Raw genomic sequence first — 13,189 nt, 5'->3', positions numbered from 1 at the left:
CAGCTCTGTCTTGTGCCAGCCTCATTATTGTCACGTGTGCTCCAATACCCACTATATCAAATATTTTGGGACCCATCCAGCAATCTCAGGCACCTAAAACTGACACCCTCCTCGGTAACTTTCCACTTCCTTGCCCGGTCCAGCCCCAGAGCTACAAAATGTGGGCAGATCACTGTCCCAGTTTCACCAGCAGTGGGACAGGATTATTTGCAAGCTGTCTGAACTACTTTCTTTAAAAGGTGTAAAATGCCATGGGATCCTTGTATTCTCTGGCTCAGCTCCATACTGGGCCCTCTCCTGCAAGTTATGTATGCACTTTGTGAGGAATGACTCATGTAGTTTATGGCATCAGCACTTGGGCTCAAATAGTACAGCAAAGCTCCCAGCCAGGAAAAAAGCCTGCATTTCTAGTACTGTTTTTGCTGTGGGATTTTCAAATCAACTTTAAAGCTAAAGTTGACCGCAAACTCTGATTGCGTGTGTAAGATATTAATAGAAGTGACTTAAACATTCTTGACTGAAAAGTGTTCCACTGGAAAATAGTTTGTAGATATGTTGTGGGGATGAGTTGAATTCAGTTACATTCTTGTTAGAAAAGTGTCAAAAAAAAATCAAAACTATTTTCGTTTTGATGATTTTGAAATTATGGTGTGCTGGGGATATTTCTAGTAAAGTAAAAATGTTTCATTTTGTTCTTATGTCATTACTTTTTTGACTTAAGATATTTAAATTGTGCTATATTTATTCATTGGAGTTATAATACTGTCAAACAGAATACATTTCCTTTTGGAATATTTGTATACCGAATGAGTACTTTTCATTCTGATTCAGAGCAATAACAAATGCTGACACTTCAGAACCTTCATCAAGACAGAGATTGGAGCTTCTGTCCAGCTTGGAGTCCCAGTCCCCAACAAGCCCCCATGCAGGAGGGTGGTAGCCAAGCGGTTCTGGAAGCTTTTGTCATTAACTCAGGACCCATACAGGACTGTGTGCTGGGAACTGACTCTAGGATGCTGATTTCCCTAATGCAAGGTTGGGAAGTGTCACCCCCAAGGGATGGATAAACAAGCAAGAGCTTTGTACCGATCCACAGTCAAAGTTAATGGCATAAATGCCGTAGGGCAACTCCTGTTGGTTAACTTGTTTTTAAGGTTTTTTGTTTGTTATTGCTGTTCAGCGTATGAAAGAGATGCGTAGTTACTCTACTAAAATTGTTTTAATCTTGGCAAAACCAGAAATGTTGCAATAAAACCCAGCCCAGGAAAGGGTGATGTGTGGTCAAAGTTGAGTCAAACAGTGTTGACTGAAGGCTCATCTCAGACTATTAGCACACAAGCCTCTCCCAAAACTAACAACTCTGTAAACAATTCACTTCTTTCTATGGGGTAGGCAGGAGTGCAAGTGAGTTTAGCTCAGTGCTCATTTTGAGGCCTCAGGATATAAATTCTGGTTCTGTGCATGTTAATACAGCATGTTTTGTGGGTTCAAATTGATGGTTTTATTCTGTTTTGGTTTTAGTTGGGTTTGCTCTTGTGCAGAATAGACAAAAGACAATGCGGTATTCAATGAGGTGCTTAATCTGAGAAATCCCACTCATGTCAATGAGACTGGTCAAATACTTAAAATTATGTACACATCTAGGTCTTTCCAAGACTATGCTCTGTGTAATTTAATAGGATTATAAAGTTATCGGGCTGTAAGATTTCAGGAGTGATCTAGTCCTTCCCACTGTCCTAGGAGTGAAATAATACTCTGAGAATACAAACCCACTTAAGCAGTTTATCCGAGTGCTTAGCTAGATGGTTTTCCTAGTCTTAGCATCTTTTGCTGTACTTTAAGCCTATTACTATTTGTTGTGTCCTCATTGAGCTGGAAGAGCAGCTCATTCCTTTCCTTTTTGCAGAACTCATGTATATTTGAAGATTGCTATTATGCCTTCTGTTGAGGCTTTATGTACATTCAGCAGAAAAGAAAGCTTTACTTCCTATGCTTTAGGGCTGTATTTAGGCAGTAGTGGGGGGGGGGAATAGGAAGTTTTGTGTTGTATGTTTAGCTTTTTTTTCTTCTACTTTTTTTCTTTTGATTGTGGTCTAACTCGCCTGTGGTGAGGCAGGTCAGCTTGGCAGTGTGGTCCGCAGTTCTGGGCTCTTGATCATCCAGACTGGTGAACCTGCTGGACCACAGCAAGCCTGTGTTGCCTGCATATGTTTCCATAGAAGCCAGTTTATAGGAGGGGATAATTACCACTGCATTTCCTTCAGTCTGGAGTCAGGATGTGACTGTGGCATACATATTTATCCAAGAGCTGTGAAACACCCTTGTCATACTGTTTGGACACAGCCAGCATGAATCACTGGCAGGGCCAAAACTTGAAGCTCCCAGGCTTGCTTGCTCATGGTAGCACATTTTTGAAGTAGCAAGTGCAAATGTGGCTACCAACAGGAAAAAGTTATGGAAGTTGCTGATGTATCTCAGAAGTGAGCTCAGGTCAGTTTGCCTGGAGATTTTACTGGAGCTGTTCCAAAGAGAGTGCAGTTTAACATGGTCTGTCATGGTTTGCTTCCCTGAGCACAGGGCAGATCATTAACTTTATGAGTTTCAGCACGTGTTGAGTATATGAGAAGTGAAATGGCCAATCTCCCAAGTTGTGGCAACGGTCTATTTTGCCAAGTTTAATTTTACATGTGTGAGGGGGTCAGTAGCTGAATTTGCAGACAACCAAAACATGTACTTAGCAGTTGGTTTACTTGTTGGTTTACTTGTAAATGCCAAACCAGAAACAGTTGCGTAAAGTCCCTTTCTAAGGAGTTGTTTTAAATTTGGTTGGTTTTGTTGGTTCTTTTTTTTTTTTTTTCATTAGACTTGTCAGTAAGTAATATTGAACAGCCTTTGCCTCAAAGTTCATATCTTGTTGAAGGAAACTTTGCAGTGAAGATTTTTTTTTTAGACCTCTGTAGTGGAGGGAATCAATTTGTTGGGAGGAGAGGGGGGTGTGGAGAAAGTATTTGCAAAAGTTGCAGAGATGAGAATCTGTGGTGCAAAAAATACTTGTAATATGGGCAAAGGTAGTACATGAAGTTTCCCTAATCTGTTCTGCCAAAGGACTTTAGTCTTGGTCTGAAGATCATTCATTTTTTGTTCCCAACTAACTGGCCCTAGTAAGATTTTCAAAAGGTGGTATTAAATATACCCTATAAATAAAAATGAGGCTACAAACACACATCTTACAAATACATCTTAATGTTTTAATCTGTCTGGGATGTAGGGTAGCCTATGTAATGGTTCTGACTAATGAAATCCTTTTGGATGAACTGATGTCCAAGTTGTTGATTAAAATTTTCTTAGGATAGACATGTTTTGGTTGCCTGACTAATCTTCAGTTTAATATAGTCACGTTTGTTTGACTGAAATAAGGCTTATAAATGTTTCACTTGTAAATGACTGTTTGGATTTTTTTGTGGGGCACCCCACTAAAGAAATTGTCAACACTTTATAAATATTTGTCTTCTGTCCTCACTGTTTTATTTTGGGGAACTAAAGTGCAACGAAGTTTAAAAAAACCCACATTTTCGTTTTACAATTTGTAAACATAAAAAGGAAAAATGAGCTTGCAATTGGCGTGGAAAATATATTTAATTCTTGTATGTGAATCTGTTTTCAGTGGTTGTTGCTGCACTACAGTGATTTTTTTTTGCAGTCTTTTATGTGCTTATATCTATAGGCCAAACAGGATATTTTTTCTTCAAGGTAGAAGTTACTGATGATTATTCTTGTCTGTGATGCAATGTTTTAAGTACTTACAGTTGGAGAGAAATTATTTGAACAGGGCTGAAGCTGGGAACAGGTCAAGGCTGGAAAACACAGGTCCTGTGGACACCAGAAGGGGAGAATTTATTTTTGCTAGTTCCAGTGAAATCAGTTTCAGAATTTATCTGTCAAATTCCAGGCAGAAATACTGTTACAGCTCTCCAATCGTAGGGCCACAATTTTCAGTTTGGAGATTGGTAATGCTTCTGGTACAGTAACCAAGTTTTTCTTGGTTAAATAATCTTTATAAGATGAAAGGAAAAATGTGTTATAGTTGCTCATTTAACGTATCTTGTACTCTCTTACAGTTTTGTGTCTTTTATATGTGAAAAGATAAATTCCTTTTTTTTCAGCTAGATTACAAATTGTTCAGGAGCCAAGTGAATAAAGGAAAGCCATGGCTTTACGCTGCCTTTTCTCTTTCCCTGCTCTTACCTTGGGATTGGGGGGAGTGGTGGAGGGGCTGAGTGTTGCTCCAGTGGGACTGATTTCAAGTTAAGGAGTCCCAGACCCACCAGACAGATTACATGAGCATCTTGGCTTGTTCTTTATTTTATGGGTGTTTGAAATCAGGCTTTGTCATGATTTCCCTGTGCATGCCCTACTGCAATCCTTGGCCTTTTTGGGCAGGGTTGGTACACCAGCCTATGAGCAGAGGTGCCGGATGAGTGGTCTGCTCAGCACCACACCAGCCTGCAAACCTTCCTGTTTAGTAAGAATTACTTCCTTGGCCTTTGTAGTCCACCATTTGGGGGAAACTTTCTTGAAATGAGCGACAGGAAATTATTTCTCAGAGTCTGTCTTTTAATACTTCAATTTCTGTTTGTTCAGATTTACCAAGTCTCCAGTGTTACTGTTTTCATTGGACGGCTTCAGAGCAGAATATTTGCAGACTTGGGGTGGACTTCTACCCGTCATTAGCAAATTACGTGAGTAGTTTCTTTGTCTAAGCAGTATCATGACATCTTACCTGAAAAATCCATAGAAGCAGCTACGCTTACACTTTAAAATCCTCACTCTTCTTCTGCGGAGGTTGAAGTTGTTGCCTTAAACAACTGCGCACAAAGAACTTGAGGTGTGGGAGGGTGGAAGGCCAAAGAGAGGGAGGCATGAGGAAAGGGCCCTTTGGATTTTCAGTGCTATGTTTAGGAGATGGATGCTTTTTGCTGTGAGCTTACTGTATAAAATAGAAATAGACCCACAATTTACTCTGTGTTGCATATTGTCTTAATTAGGTGGAATGGCTTTGGAAAATGGAAGCAAGGTAGAAAGCATTTAATTATATTTGAAAAAGAAGATAGAGAAGGAAGAGATTAGGAACAAATACAGAAGGGTTGGTAGAAATATGCTGAATCAGAGAAAACGTTCATTTAACAAACATTTTCAGAAGAAGTGAGAGCCTCATAAGTACATATTTTTTCCCTAGCTTTTGTAGTGTCTTAATTTTGTAGCGTCTAAGCAACTTTAGTTACTTTTCCTGTCTCTATTTTGGCTGTGGTCTGTAAAGAACTGATGGCATTTCTTGTCTGAAAAATACGCCAATCTTCTTGTCATTCATAAATTACTACCTGGGGTAGCTGGTTTCAGTTTGACTAAAAATAAATTGGTAAAAATACTTGCTTTTTTGTACAGTGGTTGTTACAACTTGATCTGTTCCAGAGGATAACAATTCACAGATGTATTTGAGGTTTTAGCTTTTTTCATTTTGTTCAATGTTAAAATAAAACAAGGCATTTGAAACAACTTCATTAGACGCAGTTATAAAAAAATTCAACTGACTTTGTGGGCATTGCGAGGAGAGGCTGGCTATTGCAAATGGTTATAGCTCTGGCTGAGGTACAAGGTAACAGTGCCACGAAGCATCTGTAGGACTTCTAGGCCATGACATCCACTTCCACATGTAAAGTTTCTTCATTCTTTGGCCTGGATAGGCTACAGTGCAACTTCTCTCATTGACTTATACAATAAACTTGTATTTCTCTTTCCACTGAGCCCATGATAAATTCTGACCGCTAAGAAATACAAATATTTTAGCGTCTTCATCAGAGTCACTTCACTTCTCCAGAACCATGGAGTTTTTGATGGTCAAAACTTATATTTTTAAAGGATTCTAAAACTAGAATGTCTAATAACACGTTTTGGACACAGTAAAATAAAGAACAGTCTGGGGGGAAAAAATATTATCTCTGCATTACATCTACAGTTCTACGTTACTATGGAGCATTTTTTTGTAATGTGATCGAAGACTTCTACAACATGATATACCACAGGATCTTCAGCTTTCTCGCTAGAAAATCTTGCTTTCTAGGCTCTTTGTTTTTCCCCTCATAGTACAATGGTGGGTGAAAAGCTCAGATAAGGCAAATTTTCTTCAGTAAGAGAAAAGTTGTCTCATGAGTAAAAACTGGTGTCACTGGGGTGTATATCATACGACACTCTGAGGGCCTGTTGCTTCAAATCTCTGTGTGCTTCATGTCCTTTGTGTCTAGACACTGAAAATGGTGGAAGTGGTCATATTGTAAAGATAAACATTTCTATGAGTGTGTAAATACTGCTACAGTATTTTACTATGCAGGAAAGGGTGATAAAATCTATTCCTCTGTAGGAGACAAGTAACAATAGTGGATAAATTACTTGAAGATTGCTGAAAAATGTATTGAATCCTTTTGAAGTTCATAGTTATCCACTTACAGGACTAGCAAACGGTCAAGAGAGACACAGGTTATGAATGGCAGCATTTACAAAGCAGTGAACAGTTATTTGCATTAGGTAGCTTACTGGACCTGTCCAGTTCTTCATTAAATTAGAACCATGCTAAATCCCTGGATTTAAAATGCTTGATGACAAGTGCAGCATTCTGTTAGATAAAAGTATTGCCATTATCTAGTCCTGTTAATTCAGCCATGCCTACAAGGAAATTCTGATGGAGAAATTCTGGAGAAATCTGTTAGGGTAGATGTCTGTAAGACAATATCGAAGTTCCACTTTTAGCAAGTTTTATTATACAATCATTCTCTCTGCTACCTGCTGAAAGGTGGGCAATTCAGCATGGAGCTAAGGGTTTTCAGTGAACTCGAGTATTACCATAATGTGTGCATATGGGCTTCAGAAGAGAAATTTTCACATACTGTGATATCGTAATTTTTAAATAAATCTTCCTTTTGTCCTAAATTGTCTTAAACTAAGGCAGCAAGCCAAAAAGAAGAAAGATAACTCCTATGGAAAGTCCCAGGAGAACACCCTAGGATTTTGGACAAAACAAAAGTTTTCAAGTGTGTTTTTCTCTTACTTTAAAAACAAAACAAAAAAAAACCCTCAACCTCCCCACCCACCCCCACCAAGAAAATAAGATTTTGGAAAACAGCCTCAAGAACAGATTTGGAAATGGTTGAAATGCGTCAAGTGTGTTGCAGTAGCAAACAGGGTACAAGTAATGATTTGTTACTACAAAACGCAAATGTGTGAGAGGATGTCTATGTAACTGGAGAGGATTTTTTTTCTGGCTTGGCTTCTTTTTATCTTGGTTAGCTCAAATTTATTATTTCAATTGAGTTGTAATCCAAAGCCTCAATCCAAGGAATTCAAAGTGCCTTTATTTTATTATACACCTTTTATTTTATCAAAGCTTTCATTTCTATTTAATTTATATCATATATAATGACCCAGAGGCCCAAAATGACCCCTTCCCTCCCTTTCCCTCCCCCTTCCCTCTTCTTTTTTTTCTTTCTTCCTGAAATCAGGGCCCATACATTTGCCTGTGGAAATTTAGGCACTTAACATAAGTAAAGTTTTTGTAAGTTCTGTATCCTGGCTAATGACTCGTCATGCTAGCAAGTAATGTGTACTAATCTCCTTAAAACCTTATGATTTTTATATCAAGATAAAGATAAAAAATTTTGAGGTTCATCCTAGAATAAGAGCTTATTTCTAGTAAAAAAAACAACCAAACAAACAATCACAAATGAAAAGGAGACTGCAAAATAAATAGTGATTTGACAGGTGACTGAGAGAGCTGCGGCACCTATGTGCCAGTGGCTACTTTATCTCTGGGAGTGCCCAGGGTGATGTAGTTAGTTGGTCTCAAGCTGCAGACTTCACTTACTGCGCAGTAAGGCAACTTTGGAGGGTGGGATTTCTTTGATTATTCATTCGTATCTATGCATGTGTCCTGGTTTGAGGTAGAACAGAACAAACTTTCTTTTCAGTAATGCTTTTCATAAGGACTGTAGGTTTTGCTCATGTGGCTGTTGGAGTCAGTTGTTAGGAATATATAAAATTTATATTAATAGCAATTTAGTCAGCTTGTAAATGAGTGCGGGAAGAAAAATGAAGTATTAACTCTATAATTTTGAAGAATTAAAACTTTATGGAAATACTTTTTTTTTTTTTTTAATAGTTACATGTCTTCGTGAGATAAACTTGCAAGGGTTTCTATTTCTGTAATTTTGTTGTATTTTCTTTCTTGCCCCCTCTAGAGAAATGTGGAACATACACTTCCAGTATGAGACCAGTGTATCCTTCAAAAACATTTCCCAATCATTACTCCATCGTCACAGTAAGAATTCCTCTATATTTTATATTTCCACTACTGAAGAGACTGTTTATATCAAGTTGTCTCCGAGGGAGTAGTGTATTTCTTTGGACTATTAAAATAATAGGATTCCCCTTCAGAGTATGAAAATGTATATATAATACCCTTATCTCATTTAGATTAACAGTCATTATATAACACTACAGCTAAGTGATCAGATCTTATCTGATTAAGTAATCCAATCCTTCCAAGACTAGCCTCAAGAATTCCCATCTAGGTGGAAGGTCACATCCCTTTACAACTCCTTATTTGTGTAAATATTACCCCTAAATTGCAACTTGCTCTCTCTCTTGGAGTGAGAGCAGCCTGACTCCTTTAAACTGCCAGCTTTGTTCCACTTCTTTAAGGTAGCTTGGCACGATGCAAAGAAGAGTACGAAACGAAAAGAAAGGTTTGACATCACATTGATGTTGACTCTGGAATGGACTGTACCCAAACTGGGATAGGAATGTCACAAAACTGATCTTGTAAATTTATCGCCTCCTACGTATAGGAGGAAAAAGAAAAATGGTGGTTTTCAACACTGAATGCAGGGTTGGAATCCAGTAAATCCTTCTTAGTTTCATCATGTCAGAACTAAAATTCAGTCAAGTACTTGAAGATTTACACCTTCTTTCTTTCTTCCTAGTTTGTCAGGACTGTCTTTTGGTAACTGAGGAGCTCAGGTTCATGAATGTTTAATTGTGTAATCCTCTCTAATATCCATCATTCAACGTGCAACTAAGAGACATTAATCGTGCCCTGCAGGCATGTGAGGCATGTCCCTAAATACAGTATAGAGCTTTGTTTCAGCCATGTTTCATCTTTGTTGTCCATCCTTGTGAAAAGTAGCAGGCCCTGGTGTTTATCAGGGTCCTAATGGTGGTGGTGTTATAGCCTTTAATGTAGAAAGGAACTGTCTGCTTGAAGGCAGAGCACAAAGCCAGTTAAAACTACCTAACAGCTGGTGCCTCTGAGCACTTCTTTGACTGCTTAGGTAATGGTTGTCCCTGGCTAGAGCTTTCACCTGCTGATAGGCAATTCTCCTTTGAAATCCCTGGGTTTTTGTCATGTGATGGAGGTTCAGCATAGGTAATTGCTTTGTCATTGGTACTAAAGATACAACACGTGTGAACTGAGATGGTGTCTTTTAGTTTGATGCCAGAGCAAATTGCTTGCCTATATTTTTCTTTTTTACTCTCACTGAGAAGCAATTAAGAATTGGAAGCTAGAGCTCGGTAGCAATGCTAGGTGATGCTGTTAAATTTGGGTCTTGAAGTACTGGTGGGGTAAAAGTCACATATAGATTATTCACTGGACATGTTTGTCTAATGGACATCTGTTTGTGTAGCTGCAAGGCTCTTCTTCTCTATAGTATTGTGACAAGGTGTACTCTCAATTACAGGGTCTGTATCCTGAATCTCATGGTATAATTGATAACAAGATGTATGACCCCAAAAGAAATGCATCCTTCACCCTTAAAAGTGAAGAGAAGTTTAATCCACAGTGGTACCAAGGACAGCCTGTAAGTATTAATACACTGCTGAGAATGTACATCAGCCTGTTGTTATGTTACTTAATATCACTTGGATGCATAGTGATGTTGTAAGAGTACAGAGGGTACTCCTAAGTGAGCCAAGAAGCATTACTCAGCATGATTAGGAATTGCCATACTAGAGCTGCAAAATGACAAATGAGACAAAGTGTAACAGATGTTGAACTTACGTGGAATTTTTTCTAAGGAGAAAACTATCTTAAAATAACTAATAAAGATACCAGATTTTGTTCTGTTTTTAATATGAAATAGGCTTGCAGTTAACCTCTCTGAGGAAATCGACAGACCAGTTAGTTTTAGTGATGAGCAGTATTAAAGGTTTATACTCTGCCTAGATTATTACTAAGTCTAAAGATGCGATTTTAAAAGAAAATGTCTCAGTTCAATCATACAGCTATAGCATATCTGCTGAGACTGCCATCAAAATGAAGTGGCATGGGAAAGTTTGGGTGTGCTAGCCTCAAGAACAGAAGAATAACAAGGGAACAGATGCAACTATTTAGTAATGTGTGGAGGACAGATTTTTTGGTTTTTTTTTTTTTTGAAAGAACACACAAGCGTAGACTTTACAGGCCACTGAGAAGAAAGCGGTGTACAAATCAGACAGAAAATCATGCAGAAAGCGAACAGAAATCTTCAAATCATGAGATCTGCAGTAAAATCAGAAGAGTTGACCAAACTCTTGCTCCCGTATTTCAGAGTATGTGGGGCATAGGTCCTCGGAACATTCCCACCCCTCCTTGCTTCACTGTTCTTGAGGCATTTCCGCTTCTTGGTGTCCAGTCATGGTTCTACCATTGTGTTACTGCTCCATCCATGGGAGCTAATGGTTCCACTTCTGTCCCTGCTCCCCCTGTTGTCGCAGTAAAAGGGATGCAAGTGTTTGTCATAACGAATCAGACTGCAATGTATACCTGGACTGCAGATAGCAATGACGCGCAAGATTGAGAGTTTGGAGTGCTCCGCTTACATTTTTAGTTTTTGATCTTGCTGAAAGGTGCAGAGCTGCTGGGGTGGGTAGTGGATCTGGCAGTTACTCAGCTAGTTCAGTGAGCTGCCCTAATGATGTCGATCGTTTTTCTCCTGCAGATTTGGCTAACAGCTATGTACCAAGGTCTAAAAGCGGGTACGTTCTTTTGGCCTGGGTCAGACGTAGCAGTTAATGGAACTTTTCCAAACCTGTATGAAAAATACAATAGGTATGTAAACTCCTGTGTCTTGGATGAATATTTTACTTCAACTGTTCCAACAGGACAGGTGCCAGAGAAAGCATGACTTTTTTTTCCTTCTTTTCTAAATAGTTGTACATAACATGAAAGAAAGGATCCAATTAACTTCATTTCAGTATAATGTAGATGCTTTTTCTAATAATTTTGTTGTTCCTCAGCAAACTTTTTACAGGAAAGGTGGGAAAATCATCTTTAAGAGCAGCCAGCTTTGAAGCTTTAGTGCTTTTCTGTTTCTACTTCAAAAAAATCTTTTGTGGGTGTGTTTAGAGTCATTCAATCCAAACCTCTCATACAATGAGTGGATAAGGTACAGGATAAGGGACAGGACTCAGAGGGTTGTGATCAGCGGCACAGAGTCTAGTTGGAGGCCTGTAACCAGTGGTGTCCCCCAGGGGTCAATACTTGGTCCTATTTTGTTTAATATATTCATTAATGACCTGGATGAGGGGACAGAGTATATCCTCAGCAAGTTTGCTGATGATACCAAACTGGGTGGGGCGGCTGACACCCCAGAGGGCTGTGCTGCCATCCAGCGTGACCTGGACAGGCTGGAGAGCTGGGCAGAGAAGAACCTAATGAGGTTCAACAAAACCAAGTGCAAGGTCCTGCACCTGGGGAGGAAGAATGCTAGGCACCAGTACAGGTTAGGGGCTGACCTGCTGGGAGATAGCTTGGAGGAGAAGGATCTGGGGGTTGTGGTAGACAGTAAATTTTCCATGGCCCAGCAATGTGCCCTTGTCGCCAAAAAGGCCAATGGAATCCTGGGCTGCATAGGGAAGAGTGTGGCCAGTAGGTCGAGGGAGGTCATTCTCCCCCTCTACTCGGCACTGGTGAGGCCACAACTGGAATACTGTGTCCAGTTTTGGGCTCCCCAGTTCAAGAGGGACAGGGAACTGCTGGAGCGAGTCCAGCGAAGGGCAACTAAGATGATTAAGGGCTTGGAGCACCTCCCTTATGAGGAAAGGCTGAGAGAGCTGGGACTCTCTAGCCTGGAGAAGAGAAGGCTGAGGGGAGACCTTATTATGGCATACAAGTATCTAAAGGGTGGGTTGAAGAAGGATGGAGCCAGGCTCTTTTCATTGGTTCCAAGTGACAGGACGAGGGGCAATGGGCACAAGTTAGAACACAGGAAGTTCCGTTCAAATACACGGAAACAGTTCTTTACGGTGAGGGTGACAGAGCACTGGAACAGGCTGCCCGGGGAGGTTGTGGAGTCCCCTTCCCTGGAGATTTTCAAGACCCGCCTGGATGCAGTCCTGAGTAATGTGCTCTAGGCAATCCTGCTTTAGCAGGAGAGTTGGACTAGATGATCTCTAGAGGTCCCTTCCAACTCTGATAATTCTGTGATTCTGTGAAGGTCTTGACGTGATATTGTCCATGAAAACTAAAGTTTTACCATGGACTGTGGTAAATTGTTCCAATGTAAAATTATTTTCATTGCAAATTTTGAAAATATTTTACATTAAGGCAGTCATATTTTAGTCAGTGATTGCTCTTCACTGTTCCTTAATAATCTCAAGTCTTTCCCAAGAAATCAGGCTTTTCATTTCTATCTTCCTAGCATCGTTTTCTCTTACTACACCCTTCATAGTAGCATGGATAATCTGTTTCTTGACTTACTACCTACATTTTTTTGTCTAGGAACATGTCCGTTGTTACTTGAACTTGTGCTAGTTAGCTGAATTTCTAACTTTGTGGGTGGCTTATGTTATTACAAGTCAACGTGCTCATTGTTGGTCTACTTAAGTATTTGATATAGAGAATCTACTTTGTGATATAGTATGACAACTTGTATTCAAAGTGTTTAAACATTAAAAATACCCAAACCAAAACATTTTCAAAACATAATACAGGAATGAAAACTTGCACATGATTTTGCGCCTTGAAGGCAATTATCCTCTTTGTATAATAAACACAAGCAATACTGGGACCTTTATTCTAATCACATCGCAGTCAATGGGGACAATATTCAAGAGAGCTTTAGATCACATCATTAACTTCCGTAGAGTCACAGGCAATTAGCAT

General features: G+C 39.4%; 1 protein-coding gene across 1 annotated transcript in view; it reads left to right on the top strand.

Annotated features, from left to right (window-relative positions):
• Positions 1-13,189, top strand: part of ENPP1 (ectonucleotide pyrophosphatase/phosphodiesterase 1) — a gene marked incomplete at its 5' end in the record, with an annotated part of 63,879 nt that overhangs the window by 19,640 nt on the left and 31,050 nt on the right. The window contains 4 exons of the mRNA XM_082480853.1: positions 4,642-4,739; positions 8,286-8,365; positions 9,786-9,905; positions 11,025-11,134. Coding sequence (XP_082336979.1) covers positions 4,642-4,739; positions 8,286-8,365; positions 9,786-9,905; positions 11,025-11,134 — 408 coding nt within the window. The remainder of the gene's footprint in view (positions 1-4,641; positions 4,740-8,285; positions 8,366-9,785; positions 9,906-11,024; positions 11,135-13,189) is intronic.

Source organism: Vanellus vanellus (assembly GCF_965231255.1).
Source record: "Vanellus vanellus genome assembly, chromosome: 3".
Taxonomy (NCBI): domain Eukaryota; kingdom Metazoa; phylum Chordata; class Aves; order Charadriiformes; family Charadriidae; genus Vanellus; species Vanellus vanellus.
The sequence above is the reverse complement of the archived record's forward strand: the minus strand, read 5'-3'. Positions and strand labels throughout refer to the sequence as shown.